General features: G+C 38.9%; 1 protein-coding gene across 1 annotated transcript in view; it reads left to right on the top strand.

The window, feature by feature from the left end:
- The first annotated feature begins 20,865 nt into the window (after positions 1–20,865).
- LOC131255403 (pleiotropic drug resistance protein TUR2-like) overlaps positions 20,866–27,586 on the top strand; it is a 100,764-nt gene continuing 94,043 nt past the window's right edge. The window contains exons 1-21 of the mRNA XM_058256107.1: positions 20,866–21,545; positions 21,819–21,939; positions 22,058–22,146; positions 22,262–22,346; positions 22,468–22,627; positions 22,717–22,793; positions 23,247–23,300; positions 23,420–23,510; positions 23,630–23,931; positions 24,159–24,440; positions 24,530–24,846; positions 24,952–25,112; positions 25,204–25,307; positions 25,396–25,552; positions 25,644–25,766; positions 25,847–25,974; positions 26,082–26,414; positions 26,497–26,787; positions 26,887–26,970; positions 27,108–27,241; positions 27,329–27,556. Coding sequence (XP_058112090.1) covers positions 21,217–21,545; positions 21,819–21,939; positions 22,058–22,146; positions 22,262–22,346; positions 22,468–22,627; positions 22,717–22,793; positions 23,247–23,300; positions 23,420–23,510; positions 23,630–23,931; positions 24,159–24,440; positions 24,530–24,846; positions 24,952–25,112; positions 25,204–25,307; positions 25,396–25,552; positions 25,644–25,766; positions 25,847–25,974; positions 26,082–26,414; positions 26,497–26,787; positions 26,887–26,970; positions 27,108–27,241; positions 27,329–27,556 — 3,650 coding nt within the window. The 5' untranslated portion in view covers positions 20,866–21,216. The remainder of the gene's footprint in view (positions 21,546–21,818; positions 21,940–22,057; positions 22,147–22,261; positions 22,347–22,467; positions 22,628–22,716; positions 22,794–23,246; positions 23,301–23,419; positions 23,511–23,629; positions 23,932–24,158; positions 24,441–24,529; positions 24,847–24,951; positions 25,113–25,203; positions 25,308–25,395; positions 25,553–25,643; positions 25,767–25,846; positions 25,975–26,081; positions 26,415–26,496; positions 26,788–26,886; positions 26,971–27,107; positions 27,242–27,328; positions 27,557–27,586) is intronic.

Genomic DNA, 27,586 nt, shown 5'->3' with positions numbered 1-27,586 from the left:
GACTTCAATTCAATAGCGCCTACCACCCATCGACTGATGGGCAGATCGAGGAAGTGAATTGCATGTTGGGAAACCTCTTTCGTTGTATTTCAAGAGAAAAACTGAAATAGTGGGATTTGGCCTTGTCTCAAGCAGAGTTTGCATTCAATAATATGGTAAACCGCTTGACAGGTAAATCACCGTTCCAGATTATTTACAGATGAGTGCCTCGCCAAACACTTGACTTGCTTCCTTTGCCCAAGCTCCCAGGCACAAGCATTGCAGCAGAACATATGGCAGACAAGATTATGGGCATATATGCGGAAGTGCAGACCAAGAATACCTCGAATGAGAAATACAAGGAACAAGCGGACAAGCATCTGTGATAAAAAGTGTTCAAGGTGGGCGATTGCATGATGGTCCATTTGCGCCATGAGAGATTTCCGACTGGGACATACAACTAGTTGAAGAATAAGAAGATTGGACCCGTCCCAATCATCCAAAAGATTAATGACAACACTTATGTTGTTGATCTTTCAAATGACATAGCGATCTCACGGACTTTCAATGTCGCGGATCTGACCAAGTATCATGAACCAGAGCAGGACGAGAACTCGAGAACGATTTCTTTTCAAGTGGAGTGGACTGATGTAGAGCAGGTTGTGGACAGTTTCATGGCCAAGATGGATCAGAAAAGGACCGGTTGACGACAGAAGTGATCTGGACCGTCGAACCTTAGATCGAGCATATCTCATAATCGAGAATGAGTTATCAGACATAAAATAAATGATTTTGGGGTAGAACGAGCTACTTTAGCCAACCAACCCACTACGCAGGGTTACGCAAGCTAGATTTGTGAAATACCCCCAGATCGACGGTCATTTCCCTATTTTAATTCTGTTTTTACTATAAATAATAAGTTTTAGTTTGATCATAACTCTTCATCCACCGGGCTTTAGAAATTGTGCCCAACGTGAAAAGAGGTTAGAATAATTAGGAGAACGGTTTAGTGAAGCAAAATAGGACGGACACTATTTTTGGCCGAAAACCCTGCGCACTAGTAGACATTACGACCGTCTATAAATAGTAAGTTTACTATTTATCGTAAGTTGAGAATTCTAGGAGTTTTAGTTGTAATTTGTTTCTGATTTCTCTCCTATTGCTTGGTATCCATATTTAAAAGGTTGTGAACTCATTTATTTGATTGATTAATCAATTTTGAATTTTATAGAATTTATTTTCTATTTTGCTTGCTTTCTTCTCATGGATTCGAGAAGTATCTATGAGTAGTCCAGAGAAATTTTATGGATTCGGAATAGTTATCTTCTTGAGGAAGATAGTGCTTGACCTCATCACGTTCATCCCCGTGTCAGAAAAGGATCCTACTCGTCCAATCAGAATCCCCCAATTTCTCATTATTAATTGATGGTGTATGGGCATCCAAATTATTAAGTCCTAATGCATCTTTGAGTATAGTTAAGGCTTATGAATGCATCATAAAGATCATTAGTCTAATGGGCAGAATGGTGGATGGGTGAGGCCACAAAAACATGGTACATTAGCAGATTCTTACCCTTTGATCAATAGCCCTTTTGATGGGGAATTAAGACTAAAATTGTAGGCAATTTTTATGACGTTAACCTTTGACCTTACCATGTGTCCTTGCTAGATCCCCAACAGCTCGTGTGAAAATCAAAGAGATCCTTTTTTCTTTCCTCTCTCTTTTATAAGAGCTTTTTCCTACCATAGGCGTCACTTTTAAGTCACCTACCTTATTAGGCCTGTCCAAACTTATCTTACCAAACTAATCCCTGCTGTACTGACGCATTTTTATCTGACCAAAATGCCCTTGCCATTCATTTCGGAAGCAGATTGGCTGGTGTACGAAGGCAAGCGCCGAGCTACGGGTTATACGAACGGTTTAAAAGAGATCAAAGTTACATGGGTCCCACAGTTATGTATTTATTATATCTACAATGTTCATCCATATTTTATGATCATTTTAGAGCATTATCCAAAAAAGAAAGAATCATATCCAAAGATCAACTGGACCACACCACAAATAGCAGCGGGATAATGATTTTCACCGTTAAAAATTTCATAGGGTCCACCATAACGTTTATTTTCCATCCATTCAAGTTAAGGTCACAAAGACCTGGATGAAGAGGAAGAACAAATTTCATATTAATCTAAAACTTCTATGACCCCTAAAAGGGTTTCAATGGTAGACGCTCAATCCCTCATTGTTTTTTACAGTATGGTCCACTTGATAGTTAGATCTGTCTTATTTTTCGTCTCAAGCCTTAATATGAGCTCGTCAAATGGATGGATAGTTTGAATATAACACATACCTCATGATAAGAGCCACAGAACTTGCTGACGTCAATACACAGGCTATATAGCTGGTGTGCGGTACACCAGTCACCAGCCAATCGGCTGTAGTGCCCTCACGATTGATGATTTAAGATGAATATGGTACCTCCATCTTGGATTTGCAATAGCCACCACACATCCCATGATGGTCATTCATTTTGAAATTTTTAATGATGTATTGGTTAGTGTTGCACCATAATAAATGTGTTATATTCACACTATCTACACTTTTTATGAGATCGCTTCTTCTATTCAAAGCATTTCTTCAAGGCCAGCTATTACTAGAATCTTTCCGATATATTGATCAGATATCCTAGAGGAACTGAGGGAGAGATGCTAACTCTCTGATCTACTAATCAGATGTTCTACAGGAATTGAGAGTTTTCAAATGGTATTTAATAGGATGTTGAAAAAAAAGGGGGATACTGATCATTTAAAATTTGTAATTGCTTTTGTTCAGTGGTCTGTTGCCAATGTAATGTGTGAAGGAGAAATCCTTTCTCAAGTTTGGAGAGATTTGTAAAATCTGACTACAAGGAATGATTTTTTGATCTGTTTGGTCTTGGTTTTAAGGGGATGTTGAATAGGGAGGGCTCTCTAATAAGCTTTCTCATGGATAAGATCAGAGAATCACCTGTGTGATGCACCTCACCCTCACAAAGTTCTATTTAGGCTATTAAATTTAAAAGTCTGTAATTCTACCTATTCAAATGTCCAAATTGACTGAAACCCTCCTTTAATCATGATAATCCACTATTGATTTAATATCTATGCAAATCAAGTGGTGAACTACAAGATCTCAATAATTAAACATCCATCAAGTGGGATAAAACATTTTCAATAGTTAAAACCATAGATCAATAGTTAAAAACATTTAAAATCATTTTGAGTAGTAGGATTAGTTAAAAACAACTTGATGGATGATTTAATCATAAGATCGAATTGCAAAAGTGATTTCGGGATAACTAATGGGTCATATAGACCTTAACCATATATTAATGCTTGTAAGCAACCATATTCACATCTAAGTCACTAAAATAAGTACATAAATTGGATCATAGTATAAAAAATTAAAAATTTGAACTCTCCATAAATCTTTAAATCTAAGGATTAGTCAAAAAGCTAGAATATTCATAAATTCACCGCGAAGTGAGTGAAATTTACCGCAAAGTGAGTGAACTTAACTACAAAGTGAATGAAATTCATCGCAAAGTAAGTAAACTTGATCGTAAAGTGAATGAAACTCACCGCGCAGTGAGTAAACTTGACCGCGAAGTGAATGAAATTCACTGCGAAGTGAGTGAACTTGACCACGAAGTGAATAAATTCACCGCGAAGTGAGTGAACTTGACCGCAAAGTGAATGAAATTGATGTAAAGTGGGTCGTGAGGACTTTCATGTCCAAGATGGATCCGAGAAGGCCCGATCAGAGGCAGAAGTCATCAAGACCGTTAGAACTTTAAAACAGGTATATCTCGCAAACTGGAATGAATTACTCGACGTACCATATATGATTTTAGGGTAGAACAAGCTACTTTAGCCAACCAACTTGGGTATGCCAGTTTACCCATGCCGAATTTGAGAGATTCTATCAGATCGACGGCCAAATTTCATGTTTAATTCTGTTTTTACTATAAATGGTAGGTTTTAGTTTGATTATAACTTTTCATCCATTGGTGTGTCCAACATGAAATGTGCTTAAAATAATTAAGAGAATAATGTGGTTAAGCCACATAGGACACTTACTATAAAAGTAAATTTACTATTTATAGTAAGTTACGAATTTTAGGGAGTTTTAGTTATAGTTTGCTTCCGATTTCTCTTCCATTGCTTGGTATCCCTATTTAAAGGGTTGTGAACTCGTTTATTTCATTCATCAGTTAAATTTTGAATTTATTAGAATTTATTTCTATTTTCTTGCTTTCTTTCCTCGTGGATTCGAGAAGTCTCTATGAGGAGTCCAGAGAAGCTCTACAAAGTAGTTATCCTTGAGGAAGGCGGTGATCGACCTCATCATGTTCATCCTTGACTCAAAAATTCACCGCAAAGTGAGTGAACTTGACCGCGAAGTGAATGAAATTCACCGCGAAGTAAATAAAATTCGTGAAGTGATGAACTTCACCATCGTTGTCAATTTCAATCAGTTCGCGGTCAATTTCATTCATTTCGTGGTCAATTTCATTTACAGTGTGGTCCACTTGATAGTTAGATCTGTCTTATTTTCTGTCTTAAGCCTTAATATGAGCTTGCCAAATGGATGGACGGTTTGGATATAACACTAACTTGTCCATTTTTTATTTTTTTACAAGGAGAAATTTCCCTTGTACATTTTTCTCTAAATATGTATATATAAGCATATAAAAATATTTTTCTCTCTTTTTATTCATTTAACAAGCATATCTCTTAAATCAGAATGAGTTACTTGATGTACCATATATAATTTTGGGGTAGGAGAAGCTACTTTAGCTAACCAAGTTAGTTATTTTCCAAGATTCCATCAGGTCGATGGTCGAAATTCCATTTCATTCACTTCGCGGTCATTTTTAATCAGTTCGTGGTCAATTTCATTCACTTCGCGGAGAATTTCATTCACTTCGCGGTCAATTTCAATCAGTTCACAGTCAATTTAATTCACTTCATTCACTTTGCGGTCAATTTCATTCACTTCATTCACTTCGCGGTCAATTTTATTCACTTTGTGGTCAATTTCATTCGCTTCACGGTGAATTTCACTCACTTTGCGGTCAATTTCAATCAGTTCGCAATGAATTTCATTTACTTCATTCACTTAGTGGTGAATTTCATTTACTTCGTGGTCAATTTTATTTACTTTGCGGTCAATTTTGATTAGTTAACGGTGAATTTCATTCACTTCGCAGTCAATTTCATTCACTTCATGGTCAATTTCATTCACTTCACTGTCAATTTCAATCAGTTTGCGGTGAATTTCATTTACTTCGCGGTCAATTTCAATTAGTTCGTGGTCAACTTCATTCACTTCGCGGTGAATTTCATTCACTTTGCGGTGATTTCATTCACTTTGCGGTCAATTTCAATGGCTACAATTATAATCTATAGTCATAGGGAACAACAGCTTTCAAAAATTACATTTCTGATAGAGCAGATTTTGGTGCAGTAAATGTGCATTCGTACAGTAGGGAGTAGTATGGGAAGGTAAGTTTGGAAGGGCTTAATAAGGTATGTGGCTTAAAAGTGAGGCGTACAGTAGGAAAAAACTCATTTTATAATTATAATTGTAAACACCTCACCTGTTGGGAGTGGATTTGGTGAGGGGTAAGAGCAGAAGGGGGTGAGGCCTCATTTAAGGGCCCACCTCACCTCGACGTGTGTGTCGTATATCCATGTCGTTCATCTATTTTGTCATATTATTTTAAATGATTTTATGATTATTATACCTTATTTCTGACTATTATTTGAAAACTCAATTCCAAAGAACACGTGTTGTAGTAAGGGAAAAATATTATCTACTAAAGATTTTCAATAATGCTTAGAGTGTTTTTTTATATAGAACATAGCTGATTGGATGACAAGATAAATAGTTGTTGAAAGGAATTCAAAAGCAAATCAAGTAATCGGGATGCATTTAAGAAGTCGACCAAGAGGGAAACCAAGGTAAAATCTTGGTTGACAAAGTGAAGTACGCGGTCGATAGCCATACAAAAGTGGAAAAAGTGGTTGATAGGTGTTCAAAAGCAGACCGAATAACTGAGAGATGTTTAAAAGTAGACCAAGCGGCCGAGGGAAGCCAGAAAATGGAATACGACTAAGAAGCTTGGTCGAGCAATCAAAACGAAAAGCTGCAGAGAGTAGTTGAGTATAGTGCGGGCAAGCGACCAACAAAAAAGGTGCAACAAATGATCGATTAGTGATTAAAAAAAAAAAAAAATCTTGATCGAGAAAAGATGAACAATCAAGAAGAAGAAACTTAACGAAGAGAAGAGGAACAATCAGGAAGAAAAAAAGGTACTAGAAGAATGATCAAGAAAGGAGAAGAATCTAGAAAGGTTTTTCGACTACTGTTGTGTCTACTTTATTTCTATTAGTTCCCATGAGAGTCAATTAGAAAAGTATATGTACAATTTTAAGAGAGTTGCATGGTATATTTAAGATCTGTGGAGATACTTGGTATATTTAAGATCTGCGGAGATACCTGAAGAGTATTTTGCGGTATGACATCTATCGAGCGATGCCATGTCATCCACAAAATGGGAGTGGCCGAACGGAACGTGGTTGAGTCAATAAGGAAGCTTGGAGTGGTTACCTGTACAAGTAGCAAGCTCAGAAGGAAAGGCTCCAGAAAGTCAATAGTGATGAAAATGATTATAGCAACCATCATAATGTGAGAAGTATATAAATGGTTAATTTAAAGCTATAAATAGCAAGGAAATTTAGCAAATAATGCATCTCATACCAACCAAACCAAATCTATATTTCAATTATTTGTCATTTAAATTCCTTACTATAATTTTTATCTTTATCTATCATTTACATTTCTTAGTAAAATTCATACCAGTAATCAAGTAGTTATTAACTTTAACTATAATTTGAGTCTACACTCATACATTAGATTCAGTTTGAGTATCAAGTAAAATTCTCAATCCAAAGAGGCATTTTACGGTTGTTTTCTGTGGCTGACTGGAAGAATTTTATTTTTTTAAAATCTGTACCAGAGAGAGAGAGAGAGAGAGAGAGAGAGAGAGAGAGAGAGAAACCTTTCATACGAAAGGCAGAGGTGTGACCCATTTTTGGAGGACGAACCTCATCCTGTGATGATCGCCTAATCATCTTAAGCAATGTTGTATAAGTGGCTAAATGGGTGACCGATTTTATTAAATCTCGGTCATACATGGTCGATTTCTAACATATCTGCGTATCTTAATGCTTGAGGTCGTAGTTGTTCAGTTTGAATTGGCCGCACATTCAATTCTGTCACACCCATACTAATCACATGACCGAGATTGAAAATTGAAGCAAATCCTAATCTCAAATAGACTATATGGTAGGGATTGAATTTCCACCATTAAAAACTTCTTAGGGTGACTACTTTTTTGGATCTAAGCTATTATTTTTGTTTTCCTTTATTCAAGTGTGTATGACCTTACCCATAGGTTTGATGGAAAATACATAAAAGTAGGCCCCATGAAGTTTTAATGGTGTGTTCAATCACCATTGTTTTTGTGGTGTGGTCCACTTGAGATTTGGATCTCCTTATTATGGATCCTTCCCTTATAAGGGGCTCGCAAAATGGATGGACAACTTGGATATATATCACATACATTGAGGTGGGCCTCATATGGCTTCACCCACCAACGTGACTTTGTTGGATCCTTGTATCCATTGGGCCTATAGTGATGTATTTAATTATATTATATTCATGTTGTCCTTCCATTTTGCGCCCCCATTTTGGGGCATGAGTCTAAATTAAGGCGACTCCAAATCTCAAGTAGACCATACCATGGGTAACTGTGATTGGCTATTAAAAACTTGCCATGAGCTACAAAGTTTTGAATCAAGTGGTCTTTTCATCCATGGATCAGTGATATTATCAACGAGTTGGATGGCAAATAAACATTCCAATGTCCATATAATGGTGGGCATTCAATCATCATTGCTTCCAATGGTATTCGTCCACCCAAGATTTGTATTTTCCATTTTTTAGGTTCGTGCCTTAAAATGAGCTGGCGTAATGGATGAACAGAAGGCACATATTTAAGACAAATACATCACGGTGGGCCCTGCATCATAGATCCACCCAAGCCACGACCGTTCCTACTAAGCTGTTATCCCTGCTTCAAGTAATCGGCGCCCCCCGTATTGATTTTGGAAGGTCACCATTTACCACCTCTATTTTAATATTTGTTACAAGTTTCCATACACCACCCTTATCTTTGACCAATTGATCGTTTAACCCCGGTATCGTTTTAAACATATGTCATCCAACCCATTCAACATGGTCACCTCACCATGAAAATGGCGTACACTAAAAAAAAAAAGCGTAGTGGGCCACCACGTGAATTGGAGAATTTTAAATGGTTTTTGTAGTATGGGCCATCTAATAATAAAATTGTCTGTTTTTTAGACATCCAATATTTATTGTGAAGGGATTTTAATGTACGGATTAGATATAATGTACATGACAATGTGTGTGTATACACACACACATATATATATATACACACACACACACAAACACGCAAAATAAGTTCCTCAAGTTCCCAGTAATTTCATGATTTGTCACAGTTTCCTCCAATGTCTTTAAAGTAATGGGAGCTGTTGATCACATTTTTCTTTACTTTCTTATTTATACCTGACAAAACCCATCACATCATCATTACCTGATCCGTGCAGTTAGTGCGCGTACTTTAGTGGCTGTCAAGGTCAGCTGAATATGTAGCTGATTTAAAGCAACGACCCCTACTCGTCCAATCAGAATCTCCCAGTTGTCCTATTGCATCCCTGAGTGCAGCTAAGGCGTATGAATGCATGATGAAGATTCCCCAAAAACATGCTAGGTCAGCAGATTCTAACCCTTTGATCAATGGCCTGCATAAAAGATGGTAAGAAACACATCTACGGTAATAATAAATAAATAAATCAAAAGTTCAACAATTTAATGGCTAGCTATGATATGATCCCTTACCGAAGATAGGGCATCACATATTAAAGGTGGGCCATGCCTAAAAGAACAGTAAGATTATGAACATTAAGACAGTATTAAAGTCTGGATAGATGGGCAAGTCAAGGCCACGATGGCGATTATAAGTGATGAGTGAACATCAATTACATTGGTCCTGCAGGCTACCAAAAGAAGGCTGTGCCCAGCTTCTGGAATGCGTTTTTAATAATGACGCCTAAGGATGTTGTGTTTTTCTGGCATTTGACACGAGGCGAAAATAGGAAATTCTCTTGTTAGTAAAATCCTTGTCATTCCATGTGGTACGGCCGCCAACTGCCTCCTCGTCCTGACAACGTAAATAGTAATGTGTCTACCCGTATCCATTCCACACCTTACATCCATTTTTCGGATTATTTTATGGCAGAGCTCAAAAATAAGTCAAATCAAAATCTCATGTGGACCATGCTCATTGAACACTCACCATTAAAAACGTCTCAGGGGCTAAAAAGGTTTTGGATAAGCTGATATTTGTGTTTTCCCTTCGTGAGTGTGCATGACTTAAACAACATGTTTGATGACAAATAAACATTACAGTAAGCCTTAAGAAGATTTCAATGGTGGGCATTCAATCGCCGGTACTTTCTTGTGGTGCGGTACACTCTAGATTTGAATCTTCCTTATTTTTGGGTTCATGATTTATATGGATCTGAAAAGATTGATGAGCAGTTTCGATAAAAATAAGGGTCTGATTAATATGCAATCTGCGACCTTGTTGTATAGGCCCGATTTTGTAAATGTGGCGCCATGCTAAAGTACGGAGCAGATTGACCGGTGAACCACACACCACCAACTTTGGTGGTGAGAGTAAGTGTCATGTGAAGACGAGGGCCGACACCCATCAAGCTCTGGGTTACACCGAGGGTTCAAACGTGGTTAAAGTTATATGACCCCACGGTGATGTGTGAGTCATATTCAAAGTTCAAGTAGACCACACCACAAATAGTTGCCGGGATAATTATTGAAACATTGCATAGATCCCATTACAACATTTATTTTCCATTCAATTTGTTCATGAGGTCACACATACATGGATGAAGAGGAAAAAATATCATATTGATCTAAAACTTATGTGACCCAAAAAGGGTTTCAATGGTAGACGTTCAATCCCTCACTTCTTATTTTAGTGTGGTCAACTTAATTTTTGGATCTATCTTAGTTTTCGGCTCAAGACTTGCAATGAGCTCCCCAAATGAATGAATGGTTTGGATATAACACATACCTCATGATGGGACTCACATAACTTGGTGATGTCAACACAGCCACCTAGGTGGTGTGTGTGATACACCAGCCAATCCCAAAATATGAAGGGTACATATGGCAGGCCCTAGTAAATGGATCATGTCTCAATACCATCATAAAGAGAAATTAGAAGATAAGAAGTAGAGGGTTTAAAAAGGTCTGACGTAGCATTCACCTTTGCCTGACAGCTCCTCCGAGGCGGGGTAATCATGGGTTGGTTTGGCCCACTTTTAAGTTGGTCCAAGCAAAATGAGCAGAAGCCCTGCTTGGGTTAGAAATATGGTCCCATGTAAGTACATCATCGAGCTTAATTGAACCAGTCCAGATGAAAATCGCATCCAGTCATCTCAATCTACTTGACACAAAATGTGAAATATAATGAAGAAAAATATAAATGATTTATTTGAGAATTCATCACCTAAGTCCGACCCGTCCCCAACTCAGCTCAGGGTCGGAGTTGTTTGACCCAACTTCCACTAGCTTGGGTTTAGGTCAAATAACCAAAACTCAGTTACAATGAAATTGGCTGAGACGGGTCAAGCTTGGGCTTGATAATATTTTAAGGTAGGCTGAGTGGAGAACTAGAGAAACAAAAAGTAGATCAGGCGTGGACTAAAATTTCTAGCTTTGTTCAGTTAATGCATTGGGCTTAGGTTAATTTTAACTTTGCTCAACTCCCACCCGTTGCCAACCCTAATAAAGATAGAATCATCCTAATACATTCTCTTACGTGCGTGAATGGTATAGATTGCAATTATGGTTGGTTCAGTACAAATGGATCCAAGTTGGTGCATAGTAAATGTTGTATTCATTGAATTTCCATGTTAGTAGAGGCTACTAATAGAAGGGTTGGTTGCTTACAATATGGATTTGGTGGATCCCTAACCATAGAGCATACAATGATGTATGTGCCTTATAACTATACTGTCCATCCACTCGGAGAACTTATTTTAGGCATGATCCAAAAAATGAAGCATATTTAAATCTCATGTGAACCACACTATAGGAAATAGTGGTGATTGAATACCCACCATTGAAAATTTTCTTAGGGCCATTGAAAATGTTTATTTTCCATCTAATTTGTTGGTAAGGTCACACGTACTTGGATGACAAGACCACGTGAATATTAGTTTGATTCAAAACTTTTGTAGCCCATGAGAAGTCTTTAATTTTCATTCACTTCTATTTCATGTGGGTTGATCCAAATGAGATTTGACTCTGCTTAATTTTTTGGATAATGCCCTACAATGAGTTGTGAATACAGATGGACAGTGTGGATGTTGGGCACATATATGAAGGTGGCCTCCTCAGTCAGGATCAAGTGAACCCACTTCCATTTCTTCTCATCTACAGCAGGGCCACTACAGCAGACGCTGATTGGCTAGTGACCCGGCCACTAGCTAGTGGCTAGTGGTCTGTGCTTATGGCCTCATCATAATATCTGTGTTTCATCCACTCCATTCATCTATTTTTCATATTATTTTATGAATAAGCTTAAAAAGGAGGTAGATCCAAATCTTAGTAGACCATGTCACAGGATATAGTATTGACTGAACACCTACCATTAAGAACTTTTTTGGGGCCACAAAAGTTTTGGATCAAGTTGATATTTGTTATCTCCCTTCATCCGGGTCTGTATAATATAATCAACAGGCTGGATGTCAAATAAACATTACAGTGGGCCAGGAGGTTTTCAACGGTGGACAATGAGTATTGTTTTTCTGTAGTGTCGTCCCCCTGAGATTTACATCTGCCTTATTTTTTGAATCAAACCCTAAAATAATATGAAAAAAAAATAGAGGGATGGCGTGTATAAAACACATAATCATGATGATAATCATGATGGGGCCCACAAAGCACCAGCCACTGTCCACTCGGCTAGTGGAAGTATCACTAATCCCACCGCATCTACCGACAGAGAGAGAGAGTCCACCTAGAAGGATCTTTCCATGCAGGTGCGCACCCGTAAGAGTGGTGGACCCCACCTTGATGGTAACCTTTAAAAAAAAAAGCCACTTCACATCTTGGGCGGGTCAGAATCCTCAACAAATACATACCGCGTCGGCCTCATTTTCTAGGCTTCCATTTTCATCAGACGGGTGTGCACCAGTAGATGGGCGGACAGGAATGTATTTTGACCAAGTATACATCAGCTGACGGCCATACCGGATGAACAGTTCGGATTTGTTATTACACACGTGTGAGGATAGCTTTAATTGATTACGAGGGATTGACTTTGAAATTGCTTCTGGAAGAAATCCGAACGCGATGTCACGCGAATTGAAACACGCGCGTGATTTTTGGTAGCCACTGCGGTATCTCCGGAAATTTCTCTCCCATCACATGCAACTGACCTACAACACCTGTTTCATGCTGTAATAGAACACGAAGGGCCTGTTTGGTCCGTAGGATTAAATGGGATTAACATCATTATTGCATGATAATCGCATGTCTGAAAATATTATGGTATTTTCGTGTCCAATTTCATGTTTGAGATAAAATTCTTGCTATGGAAAGACATTTTATTAAGCAAATTAAATTTCATTTGGTAGACTATGGAATTGTAATCAACAAACTAAATTCAGAATGGATGATGATCACTCATCCATGTAAACTAAATTCACAATGGATGATGGTCACTCTTACATTTATATAACTAGAACGTCACGTGCAAAGGATGCTTATGAATAGACTGCATGCATAAAACACATGCATCAACGTAAGGTCCACATGTGTAGTGAATTTCAAAATTCAAAACAAACCCTGCACGGGGCAAAAACAATTTTATCCCGTGCAAAAACAATTTTATGTAGTGAATTTCAAAATTCAAAACAAACCCTGCACGGGGCAAAAACAATTTTATCCCGTGCAAAAACAATTTTATCCCACCTAATCCTAACTCTTCCTGGGGCCTTGGGCTCATGGTATTAGATGGGATTAAATATGATGTAATTGCTTGGGAAGAATGGAAAAGCTTGGAATTAGATTAGATGGAATTGCATTGGGTCTTGTGCCAATTCTACTAAATGTTAGCAAGTTGTGTAGGTCTCACCATGATGTGTGGGCTATATCCACACTATCCACCCATTTTTTGAGATCATTTTAGAGCATGTGCTAAAAAATCAGGTAGATCTAAAGCTCAAGTGGACCCCACCATAGAAAGCAGTGGGGATTGAATACCTACCGTTGAAAACTTCTTTGGGGCCACATAAGTTTTGGATCTACCTCATTTTTAGGCCCATGTCATAAAATGAGGTTACGAAACAGATGAATGGTTTGAATATAACACATATATGTGATTCTTAATAGTTTCAAATGATGGTGGGTATATCCATTCAATGTACCACTGTATTACAAACATAGCATGAAATTAAGCTTATCTCATGATAACAGGGGGCAATCCTTGACATATGTAATAATTATGTTTTTTGAATCCCATCCCACCTAAACCTTCCCAATACCATGCGCTAAACACCCCCTAAATGCCTAAGGCCTATTTGATTTTTCTGCTCAACTGAAATTATAATGTAAATAGGTAATAATTATTTACCTAGGTAATTATTACATCTTTCCCAATGCAGATATGACAACTTACTTTTTTAATACTTAAATCGAGAAATTTACGAAATCAATGCGGGGCCCACATGATGTATGTGACTTATCCACACCGCTCATTTGTTATGCTAGCTAAATTTAGGATATGAGCAAAAAACAAGGCAGATCCAAAGGTCAAGTGAATTACACCACGGGAAATAGTGGGAATTGAATGCCTACCATTAAAAACTTCTTGAGGCCCATAAAAGTTTAGAATCAAGCTGATACTTGTGTTTTCCCCTTATCTCTATCTATGTAACCTTATGAATGGGTTAGATGATGAAAAAACCTCAATGTGAGCCAAGCAAAAGAAAAACTTTCAACGGTGGACGAATTAAGGCCATTGTTTCTTTTCATGTGAGCCATTTGAGTGTTGGATCTGCTTCATTTTTCGGCTCATGTCCCAAAATGTTCTAATAAAATAGATGGATGGTGCAGATATATCATATACATTATGGTAGGGTCCACAAATTTAAGTCAATACTTTTGTATCGATTTTCGAGGTAGAAGTACTCTTACATTTTCAAATAAGGTGAAAAAGTAATAATTACTTATTTACTGGGATTTGTATCATGGAAAATCAAACAGGCCCTAATTGAATTTGTAAAAGACCAAATGCAATTCCATCCCACCTAATCCCATTTAAGCCCACATGCATGGTGTCTTCAGAAATCTCTTTAGCTACATATATGTAAAATACACTCTTGTCCATTAGGTGAGAAGTATAAAACATACGAAAGATCGGCTTAATAAAAAAACTCAATTAGACACAGCAATAAGAACAATGAAAAATTGCCAGTAAAACCTGTTGATGCAAAAATTTGGTCCACCTTTTTTTACCTTGAGTACTTGCATAAGAAGAAGATAAAGGAGACCCTAGCTAGAGCAGGGGACCCTCCGATTTCAAAGTCAAGTTAAGAATCTGGGTTTAGTAGTATCGAGGGAGTTTTGGGTGAGAGATTTTGCGTACCTTTCACCGTAGGCGAATTACTTATTTATAGCCTTTTAGGGGTGGTGGCATATGTGTCAATAACTTTTGGATGGTGATTGCGTATTATGGAAGATATCTTCTTTTGGACGTGTCGAAATTGATTTCCCAAGATCCTTGTGAATATTTCGAAGGATAATCCTATTATACCTTAATATAATGCAAAATGTATTTGATTCCGAGGTGGTGGTCAATATATGAGGCCGACCTCCAAAGTTGATTCCCGAGGCCGACATCCAAAGTTGGTAACGAGGTCGAGGTTGGTACCCGAGGCCGAGGTCGGGGTGATTTTTCGGCCGTCAAGCAATCCATAGTCTTCGAGTTTATTCATCCGGTCAGTCCATTTTTACCCATAATAGTAGTCCCCCACTTCCGAGCATTCTTCAGAAGCTCGAGAAGTAAGTTAGTGTGGACTGACATTATGTGACGAGTTGCGCCGAAGAAGTCGAGAGGTCAGATGAAGTAGGGTTAAGATTAATAAGTCAATCGTTCAGTGGTAGATTGCGCATAGTACAATTAATAGGAGGGAATTTTCTTCTTTTCAATCGAGAGAAGTCTCAATCATTCTCATAGTAGTAGGCCAAGTACTCGGTTCAAGGAATTTCTTCTATTATATTAAAGAAAGTCCTTATTGTAGATCACGCAGTCTAAGTAGTGTTCCTAATTAGTGGTTCGACCTATTCTCTAAGGGTCGAACGAATGGTTGAGGACTACTTTTCCCTTACACTAAAGGAAGTCTCAGTAGACCGTGTAGTTCAAATAGTTGAGAAATCATTTAAAAGTATTTTATTTCCTTAACATGGGGAAGTTCTTTTATTATAGAATTTCATTAAGCAGTAAAAAACATAATAGTAAAATCATGAGCACATTTTTCCATTTTTAAAAGGGAGGTTGCTCTTAGTCGAGTAGGTCGGTCAGTCGACGCGCTCCTCAGTATCTGATGTTAAGGTACACTGGCCTCAGTCTTTGTCGTCCTCTTTATTTCTTTTGGCGTTAACGGTGGAGGGCTCTCCTTCTTTTTTTTTTTTCCTTTGCTTCCTATTCTCAGTCAAGTTATTTTCCGTTCGAGCAGCTCTTTGTGAAGTAGAGAGCTCTTCAGCATTGAAATATTTTTTTAGTTCGGTTAAGTAGGTTGGTGAGGGTAGTCAGGGGGTTCTTACCAATGGAGAAAATAAACTTTCCTTGTTTGAGGCCGGCTACTATGGCAGTCAGATGTATTTGGTTGGAATAACCATCGACCTAGACAGCTTCGACGTTTAAACAGATGAGGTAGTCTCTTAACAGCTCGTCCTCCCTCTGCTTGATTGTGAGAAGATGAGCTGATGACTTTCTTTTATCTCTCCCACCAATGAATTGTGTGAGGAAGGCTTTGTTGAGCTACGAGAAGGAACTAATGGACCTCAGCTTCAGCTTCAGCTTCCTTAACTACCGTCGAGCAGGTCCTGATAAGGTCAAGGAGAATGCTTAGTATATTATGGGGCCCGAGGCGCCATAAAACTCCATCTAGGCTTTCAAGGACTCGAGGTGCTCGGCAGGATTGATGGTTCTAGAGTAGGGGGTCATCTGTGGCATCCGGAACCTGGTCGGAAGCGAAGATGCCATAATGCCGTTGGTGAATGGTGGTTAGATTTCTTTTAACATGACATCTACTGAGGTCAGTACTCGAGCACTGTAGGCTTATCTAATGTTGCTAATCTAACCTCGAATTTTCCTGAGTTTTTCCTCCTAAGGGCCCTTGTTCTCGGCCACTACTTTGGGGGCTTTTCTATAACTCTTCCTCTTTGGCACAGGGTGCAAGTTGGAGTCTGCGAGTGTGGCTTCTCCCGAAGTGTGGGAAAGTGCCTGGGCTGGTAGATCAGGAGGTTATTTACTTTTCTGCAAGTTGATTGGTGCTTGATATGGTCTAGTGGCAGCACTCTCCTCTGTATCGTGACCGTGGGGTGAATTCTGTATCTTAAGGAGTTGCATGAGTCAATTCATATCTTTATTCAGGGCTTCGACTTGGTTTTCCAAAGAGACTAATCAACCGCCTCGGGTGCGGGATCGAGGGGCGGGCGCTGGGGGAGTAGAATCGGCCTGCTGCTGGTAGTGCTAGGCACCCTTCTCGGCTGATGATTCAGGAAGAGGTGGGCTGGCTGCAGCAATGACAGGTAGAGCTTTCTTCTTTCTTTTCGCCATTATGGTTTTCTAGTAAAGTGGGAACGACTTTGATGTCGTTCCCATAGATGACGCCAAAGTGTTGATGTAAAATTTTGGTTCACCCTTTTTTGACCTTTGAGTATCTGCACAAGAAGAAAACAAAGGAGACCCTAGCTAGAGCAGGGGACCCTTCAATGCCAAAGTCAAGTTAAGAATCTGAGTCTAGTAGTATTGAAGGGTTTTGGGTAAGAGATTCTTTGTACCTTTCACCGTAGATAGAGTACTTGTTTACAACCTTTTGGGGTTGGTGGCGTATATGACAATGACTCTTGAATGGTGAATTGCGTATTACAGAAGATATCTTTCTCCGGATGTGTCGAAATTGATTTCTCGAGATACTCACGAATATCTCGTAGGATAATCGTATCATATCTTAGTATACTATAAGTGTATTTGATTCCGAGGTGATAGTCAATATCCGATGCTAACCTTCAAAGTTGGTTGGTCGAGGTTGGTACCCGAGGTGAAGGTCGAGGTGATTTTCAGCCTTCAAGTAATCTATAGTCTTCAAGTCTATTCATCTGGTTAGTCCATTTTTACCTATAACAAAACCCATAAGTTTAAGTGGCATGACCCGCTTTGATTTTGAATTAGGTTTGATGAAAGATGCACGTGATAGTAACCTGGCACATGAACTTATGATTGCCATCCATCCCATTGCTCACGCAGGGTGGCTATACCTACCTATGTTGGGGATGTAACTGATTTTTACTTCAACAAAGTAGGGAAATTAGTATTTATAATTGGGATCCTTTGATTGCCACGTGCAGGAAAATTCTGCTTGTTGCAATCTAATTGGACCACATCATCACATGCTGCATTTAATGCAGTGGTGCTATGAGATGTCAGTGATGATGTGGACCAATCGTGATGCAGGAACAATGAGAGCATTTGTCCGATCACATGATCCCAATTCTAGTATTTAATGAGAGCATATTAGGTACGACCTAGGATCCACCAAGGTGGGTGGGACCCCTGATTGTGGGCCCACTATGATGTATGTGACCACATCCTCTTCATCCATCTGTATTGAAAGCTCATTTTAGGGCATGATAAAAAAATAAATAAAAATGAAGCAGTTCTAAATCCCAAATGAACAATATTATGGAAATAATGATTTACCATTAAAAACTTCTTGTGGGCACAAAAACTTTGGATCAAGATGGTATTTATATGGTCTCTTCATCAAGGTGTTGTGACCTTATCAAGAGGTTAGATGGCAAATAAACATTTTGGTGGAATCCGTTAAGTTTTTAATGGTGGGGATTCAATCACAACTGTTTCTATGGTGTGGTCCACCAAAGATTTGAGTCAACTTCATTTTAAAGATCGTATCGTAAAATGGGCCTTCAAAATAGTTGGACACCGTGTATTTAAGACAAATACATCACTCTGAGCCCTACAATCCAGGGCCTCACCCACATTGATGGTTCCTGGGTCTCACCTAATCTGCTCCCGTATTTAATCCAGGGAATGTTGAGCATGTGATCCCGACAGCTCTTAGGTACTGCGTAAAGACTGTTGGGCCCGCTTGATGCATGTGTTTTATCTATGTTTGGTAGACCATTTCAATCCCAACTAAGCTAACTAGACCTTTTTCGTCATGGCGTTGTATTTTCCTTATATTCACCGCATCCATTCCTTTTGAGAGATTTTTCTGATATAATCTAAAAATTGAAGCATTTACAAATTTGGTTAAAGTCACTTTGATATACGTTGATATGCTATTTTATCAAAGTGGAAGGCCTTATAGTCAAATTTCACTGGCATATATATATATATATATATATATATATATATATATATATTTTATCAAAGTGGAAGGCCTTATAGTCAAATTTCACTGGCATATATATATATATATATATATATATATATATATATATATATATATATATATATATATATATTGACATGCCACCTATGGGCATATATACATAGATATACGCCTTTGAGCAAGTGTCATGCTTGCGATATGTTTATTTGTGATTCAACCTGGTTATAAGATTATAAGGAATTGAATGAAGGGGCCACACAAAATCAACTTATCCAAAACTTTTATGGCCTCGGAAGTTTTTACCGGTGATCATTGAATCATCATGGTATCCTGTGCTATAGCACTTGGAAGTTTTGGGCTAATATCCCGCGATGATCCGGCTAAAGTGATGGAAGCTGTGGATATAAGGGTCTGTTTGGGATTGGTGATCATTGGATCATCATTGTTTCCAGTGGTACGGCACTTGGAAGTTTTGGGCTAATCTCCCCCAATGATCCGGCTAAACTGATGGAAGCTGTGGATATAAGGGTCTGTTTGGGATTGTGGATTTAGAGCACCCTAGATTTGGATCAAAATCCTCTTGTTGACCCCTTCAATTAAAAAAATCTCCTACAATCCAAAACCAATTATGCATAATATATATGAAGGGGTTTGAATTTAATTACTAAATCAATTTTAATTTCTTCAAGTAGTGTACGAATGTAATGTTTGACATGATGGTTATAATACGTCCATTAAATTATTTTTATTTCTAAAAATGATGAAATGTCTCGAATAGTCTGTAATCACAGGATTGCATCCAAGTGACTAACCAATGATTTTTAACCGTTGATCTACGTAAATAATGTTTGGACAACGCAGATCATTGTATTAAAGTAATTATAGTTATACAATTGATAGTTTGACTGTCATGGATATCACAGTAAATTAATAGCCACACATGTTATAGATGCAACTCACAGCTCGTGAAATAATTTTAAATAAAAATCAATCTTTCACCTTAATTTCAAACTCTTATGTTGATATTTGAAACTCCTCATTTATGGTACCAAACATGTCAGGGAGTTTGAAATCCCCTTGGACCCTGTAAAATACGGGATCATCCCTTCAAACCCCCTCCCCAATCCAAACGGCCCTTAAAAAGAATACATGACGGTGGGAAACGGATTGGCTACTCCCCCTGCCACCAGCTCCGTGGCTGGTGGTCGGTGCTATGTGGGCCCCAAAATGATGTATGTGTTTTATCCATTCCGTTCATCTATTTTTACATATCATTATATTGTTTATTCCCAAAACCGAGAAGGATATTAATCTCAGGTGGACCACATCAAATGAAAACAAAAGTGATTGGATATCCACCATTAAAATCCTCCTAAGGCCCAATATACTGTTTATTTGACATCCAATCTGTTGATTAAGCCATAGAGGTCCAGATGAAGAGAAAAAAACAAATACCAGCTTGATCTAAAACTGAAAGTGCGTCCTAACCAACCAGGGTTGCATTCCTTTAATTAAAAATGTCCAGTTAGACTCGCGCGTGTGGCATGAGGAGAGGCTTTCTCTTCGTACACGTGCCAATGTGCTTGCGTGTATGAGATCCGATGGATTCATCATGTGGGACCCACCGTATAAATGCCGTGTTTTCCGTTTAGTCCGATCCATGGGACTTGGACGGACCCCACGTGTATGATACAAATGTGTGGATAGGAGGAATTGATGATTCGAGACAAGCATTTAGGCCAGTGGATAGAGGTGGGTCCACCTGATATTTTAGTCCATGTAATTTTACCGTTGGTCTAACCTAATGAACCCTTCGGATCTATTATGTGGGGGGACGAAACGAGAGGAGGGAGCCTCCTATCCATTCTACCCGCGCGAATACCATCTTCTCTCTATCGATTTTGACCCCGTCTATTAAAATCAACAAAATCAAAGCAAAAGCCACCCTCAACGCATTTAAATACTGGCCCTTCTCCCTCCTTCAAACCCATCACCCTTCTCATTTCCTCCTTTCAAAAAGCCCTGTTACTGGGGAAAAAAAAAAAAAAACAGAAAAAAACCATCTCCTTTTTCAATCCATAGTTATTTGCATTTCATCTCTCTTGCATTGAGATTTGGAAATCCATTTTGAGTTTTGGTGGGTTTTGTTTGAGAAGAAAAACTTATATTTCATTCTGTGTTTTTCAAGCTCTATACATTGTAAATTCAACTTTCCTGTACTCAGGCTTGAAGAATATTTCTGGGTTTTTGTTGGTTTTGTTCGAGAAAAAAAACCGTCTCTCTCTGTGTTTTTCGAGCTCTAGAAATCAGTAGCTGAGGCTCTGCGCATTAGAAATTCTTAGTTTTGGTGGGTTTTTGTTGGGAATTTCGATGGACAATACGGACCTTTATAGAGTGGGAAGTTTGCGGCGGAATGGCTCTTCGATGTGGAGGAACACCACTGTCGATAGTGTTTTCTCACAGTCTTCTCGTGAGGAAGATGACGAAGAAGCTCTGAAGTGGGCGGCTCTCGAGAAGCTTCCGACGTACGATCGAATTAGGAAAGGGATACTGAGTGGAGTCGCTGGTGAGGAGCACAAGGAAGTCGACATTCAGCATCTCGGGTTTCAAGACAAGAAGACCGTGTTGGAGAGATTGGTTAGAGTCGCCGAGGAGGACAATGAGAAGTTCCTGTTGAAGCTGAAGAACCGAATCGATAGGTAAGCTCTTCTAGTCTATTTCTGCCTGGTTTTCTTGTTTTTTTTTTTTTTTAAAGGTTGCCTGAATTATTATTATTATTATTATTATTATTATTATTATTATTATTATTATTATTTTTGTGTGTGGAATTCTGCTGAACTTGACAGTCAATGTTCCTTTTTGTTTTTTGTTTTTTTTTTCCCCTTATTTTTTTTATTTTTTGTTTTTTGTTTTTTGTTTTTCGTTTTTTGTTTTTTTTTTTTTTCTAACTGGGATGGATTTTTTTCTAACAGAGTTGGAATTGAGGTGCCAACCATTGAAGTCCGCTACGAGAATTTGAATATTGGAGCAGAAGCCTACGTCGGTAGCAGAGGTTTACCGACCGTCCTCAATTTCACCTTTAATATACTCGAGGTAATTCATATACATAAATCTCCAAATTAGAATCAATGAAAATGCTTGTTTGGGTTGTCAGTACTCTTTCTCCAACTGTATGAACTGACTGTTGATTTTTCTCTTTTGTTTTTCAAAGGGATTCTTGAATTATCTCCACATTCTTCCGAGCCGAAAGAAACCAGTATCAATCCTTCATGATGTTAGCGGAATTATAAAGCCTTGCAGGTAAGAGAAGAAGGCTTGGTCAAATTACAAACTGGGTTTTGCACGTTTTGATGTTTCTATTCATAGTATGGATTCTTGAGTCGATGGGAGATTGATTCAAATCTGGAATTTGCAGAATGACTCTGCTTTTAGGGCCTCCAGGATCAGGGAAGACCACTTTGCTATTAGCTTTGGCAGGAAAGCTTGATAAAGAGCTGAAGGTAGATATACTATGTTTTTTCTTCTCATCTTGGCATACCGGACTTGTAGTTATAATGAAATTTTTGGGAAATATTTCATCTGTTTGATACAAAGCTGATTTGGGTTTTTCTCAAACATCAGGTTTCTGGAAGAGTGACTTACAATGGCCATGGGATGGAGGAGTTCGTCCCTCAAAGGACATCCGCTTATATCAGTCAACATGATCTTCATATTGGGGAAATGACAGTGAGAGAGACCTTGGCTTTCTCTGCTCGATGCCAAGGAGTCGGGACCCGTTACGGTATGTTGAAGTGAACAGTTTCAGTCATGAGTTGAGAGAGGTTGTGGAGTTTGAATTATAATAGTTTTGGTTTCTGAAACTATTTGCAGAGATGTTGACGGAGTTGTCAAGAAGGGAAAAAGCAGCAAACATTAAACCGGATCCCGACCTTGACGTCTTCATGAAGGTGAAAATCAAGAACATTGTTTTCAACTGATTTTTTTTCTTAAAGATTTATAGTGCGGTTTGTTGCACCAAATATCATGATATTTCATTATTAATCCATCTAATCTGATTCAAATTGTCATGAAATTTCATGATATTTGTTTTTCTGATTAAAATAGGAAAAAAAAAAAAAAAAAAACTTCATGGACTTCCGTCCACCTTACTAATTTTCCTTCTCATCTTTCTCTTAATGAGATTTTAGTTCTATTGATGGATAATTTATGAATATCCCCCATCATCCTTTCCATCTGGCATGCTTCGAATGAGCTACAATTTCCTGTGTCCAGTTCATCTTTCTCTATGAATTTTTGACTAGTTCGTAAATTATAAATCTGCAATAGAAAGAGTTGTGAATCTTTCAATATTTGAAAGAATTGGGAATTTTTGTTTCTCTTTAATTGTTGTATTTATGCAGGCTGCATCGCTTGAAGGGCAGAAGGAAAGTGTCGTCACGGATTATATTCTGAAGGTATGTGTTGCGACAAACATGCATTTTTTTTTTTCTTTCTTTTTTTAAAACTTATATCTTATATAGAAGATCTTTCTGAAGCATAAATTCATTGCCTTTTATTACTTCACAAACTGTAGATTTTGGGACTGGAAGTATGTGCTGATACCATGGTAGGGGATCAAATGCTGCGGGGCATATCAGGAGGACAAAAGAAGCGCGTTACAACAGGTAGAAATACTAAAAAAAAATGAACACCTGATTTATCTTTCTTAGACTTGGAGATGGGCCATTGCCCTTGTGATTTTTACTGGTTTTAGATTAATTGGATTGAATTCCTATTGGTATAGGTGAGATGCTTGTTGGACCCGCGAAGGCCCTTTTCATGGATGAGATATCAACTGGTCTGGATAGCTCTACCACTTTCCAGATTGTAAATTCCCTGAGACAGTCAATTCACATTCTCGGTGGGACAGCACTGATTGCACTGCTTCAGCCAGCTCCGGAGACTTATGACCTCTTCGATGACATTGTTCTCCTCTCTGACGGGCAGGTTGTGTACCAAGGTCCCCGTGAGAATGTGCTCGAGTTCTTTGAATCCAAGGGTTTCAAATGCCCCGAGAGGAAAGGTGTCGCCGACTTCTTGCAGGAAGTAAGTTGAACCAACTCATTGAGAAACATGGGAATCAAAACTCGTCGGTAACGAGTCAGACTCATCCGAGTCGACTTGGTTTTGCAGGATTAAGTTATACTCCAAACTGTGATTTAGTTCCATGCTTCAAATCGGTCATCAAATGAAAAACTACATCTCGTGAAAGCATGCATTGTTTCCATTGAATAGAACAGCCCATCTAAAAATGAGTTCTTTCGCATCACCAGGTGACATCAAGAAAAGATCAGCAGCAGTACTGGGCACGTAGGGATGAACCATACAGATACATTCCCGTCAAGGAATTCGCCAATGCATTCCAATCATTCCATGTCGGCCGTAAAATAGGAGAAGAACTCAGCACCCCGTTTGATAAGAGCAAGAGCCATCCTGCTGCTTTGACGACGTCTGAATATGGTATCAGCAAGAAGGAATTGCTGAAAGCATGTGCTTCAAGGGAATTGTTGCTTATGAAGAGGAACTCATTTGTCTACATCTTCAAAATGATGCAAGTGAGTAACGGTGTTACATTCCTAGTGCCGTTCTCGAATTCTATTCCCTTAAAGTCCTATACCTTATTCTGTTTCTGTTCTGATTCCAGCTGTTGGTCATTGCATTCATCGCTATGACGGTCTTCTTCCGTACCAAGATGCACCACAATTCATTAACTGATGGATCGATATTTATGGGTGCTCTCTTTTTCGCTCTCGTCACCCTTATGTTTAATGGGTTCTCAGAGCTTGCCATGACAATCGCAAAGCTTCCTGTTTTCTACAAGCAAAGAGACCTCCGCTTCTATCCTTCGTGGGCATACTCGCTGCCTACATGGATCCTCAAGATTCCCATTTCATTTGCAGAAGTTGCGATTTGGATTGCCCTCACTTATTATGTCATCGGCTTCGACCCAAATGCTGGGAGGTGAGATAGCATGCAATTTGAGATCCTCTGCGAGCTTATTTCAAGGACATGGTTGCATTCATGGTTTGGTCAGCAATGGTAACAGTAGATTGTTCCTGTTTGCAGGATGTTTAAACAGTATCTGCTACTCCTATTGATTAGCCAGATGGCATCTGGATTGTTTCGGTTAATTGCTGCACTGGGTCGGAACATGATTGTTGCAAACACATTTGGGTCATTTGCACTTCTTGCAATCTTGACACTTGGAGGATTCATTGTATCACGAAGTATGGACTACAATTTCAAACTCAAAATTACGAATTTCTCAGCCTTTGTTGATGAACTTTGGACTCAAATCTTTCTGTTATTTGGCTGCAGAGGATGTGAAGAAATGGTGGATCTGGGGTTACTGGTCCTCGCCTTTGATGTATGCTCAGAATGCGATTGCGACGAATGAATTTCTTGGGCATAGTTGGAAGCATGTAAGAATCTCGTTGTCAAACTGGGCTAAAAAACCATTACTTTGTTTCGGAGAATTATCTCAGGTTTAATTAAGGATTTGCAAAACAGGTTGTTTCTGGTTCGACAGAAATGTTGGGGATCCAAATCTTGGAGTCTCGTGGAATCTTTCCTGAATCAAAATGGTATTGGATTGGTGCTGGCGCATTGTTTGGATACACTCTCCTATTCAATGGCCTTTTCACAGTTGCTCTCACTAATCTCGACCGTGAGCATCTTCATCTCTTACAAGCATCGATTCTCGAGGCTTTCATAGTTTAAAGTTTGGTAGTTCTAATCATTGGATTAAATGGCTGCAGCATATAAGGGCGGTCAAGCAGTTCTATCTGAAGAGGCCTTGAAGGAGAAGCACGCAAACAGAACTGGAGAAGTCGAAGAGGTGGAGCTGTCAACCAGGAGAACAAGCTCTTCTGCACGTATTGGTAATAATATCAGTCGATTAACATTGTTTCCCCCCCGCCGTGGGGCTCATCTAAATCAGTTAGAAAAATCTCAATGACAGGCAATGAAATTAGAATGACAGAAGCCACCGATGGTGCTAATAAGAGCAATAAGAAGGGCATGGTTCTTCCTTTTGCTCCCCTTTCCATCACCTTTGATAATGTTAGATATTCCGTAGACATGCCGCAGGTAAACCACAAACTTCAAATAAATGATAGATTCATGTGAGGAAGTCAAAATCTTCCTTCTTCTCAGACAATCTATAGTGAAACTGAGAGAGAATGTAAAATCTGTAGGAAATGAAAGCTCAAGGTTTTCCAGAAGAAAAATTAGAGCTTTTGAAGGGAGTAAGTGGAGCTTTCAGGCCAGGAGTACTTACTGCTCTGATGGGTGTCAGCGGCGCTGGTAAGACTACACTGATGGACGTGTTGGCCGGAAGGAAGACAGGTGGATACATAGAAGGAAACATCACCATATCTGGCTACCCCAAGAAGCAAGAAACATTTGCTCGGATATCGGGTTACTGTGAACAGAATGACATCCACTCTCCTCATGTTACAGTCTACGAATCTCTCGTTTACTCTGCGTGGCTTCGGTTACCAACAGAAGTAGATTCTGCCACAAGAAAGGTTGGTGGCATAATTGTCATTCTCTTTTATGGGTTCCTGGATATATGGTTGGGCGTTGGCTAACTGATAAATCTGATGGCAGATGTTCATTGAGGAAGTCATGGAGCTTGTAGAGCTAACATCATTGAGGGAATCGCTGGTCGGGCTACCTGGCGTGAATGGGCTGTCGACCGAGCAGCGAAAGAGGCTGACTATTGCTGTTGAGCTCGTCGCTAACCCATCTATAATATTCATGGACGAGCCAACGTCTGGACTAGATGCCAGGGCAGCTGCCATTGTGATGAGAACCGTGAGGAACACCGTGGACACTGGTAGAACTGTGGTGTGCACGATCCACCAGCCCAGTATCGACATATTCGAAGCTTTTGATGAGGTAAAAGAAAGTTAAAACAAAACAACTTGTGATTTGCTTTGTGGGTTCAATCAATTAATTCATTGGCACATCTTGACTTCTTTTATCCACTATTTGCAGCTGTTCCTTATGAAGAGAGGAGGAGAAGAAATATACGTTGGCCCACTGGGCCATCACTCTAGCCATCTGATCAACTACTTTGAGGTGAAGCCCGACGAACATAAAGAAAATGCAATCAGTTCTTTCTTTTTCTTTTTCTTTTTTCTTTTTTCTTTTTTTTTTTTTTAATTCCATTTTTTAATGATATGAGTACTGATCCAGTCGAGTTTTATTTTATGAAGGGAATCAATGGAGTCCATAAGATAAAGGACGGTTACAATCCGGCGACGTGGATGTTGGAGGTGTCTAGCATAGCACAGGAGGGGATTTTGGGGGTGAATTTCTCTGAAATATACAAGAATTCAGATCTTTTCAGGTCAATTTTTCGTAAACTTTTTTTCCATAAGTGACATCTGAATCGACAATGTACTAGTTCTTACGTGATCTACGCTGATTGTTGCAGGAGAAACAAAGCTCTAATTGCAGAAATGAGCTCACCTCCCCCTGGTTCCAAAGATCTCTACTTCTCATCTCAGTATTCGCAGCCCTTCATCACACAATGCATTGCCTGCCTATGGAAACAGCGAATGTCGTACTGGCGGAATCCGCCATACACCGCTGTCCGGCTTCTCTTCACGACTGTCATTGCTTTGATGTTTGGAACGATATTTTGGGATCTTGGGTCCAAAACGTAAGCAATTTGCTTCATTCATCATTTATC

This window comes from Magnolia sinica, chromosome 1 (assembly GCF_029962835.1).
Source record: "Magnolia sinica isolate HGM2019 chromosome 1, MsV1, whole genome shotgun sequence".
Taxonomy (NCBI): domain Eukaryota; kingdom Viridiplantae; phylum Streptophyta; class Magnoliopsida; order Magnoliales; family Magnoliaceae; genus Magnolia; species Magnolia sinica.
Note: the sequence above shows the minus strand (reverse complement) of the source record. Positions and strands in the feature narration are given on the sequence as shown.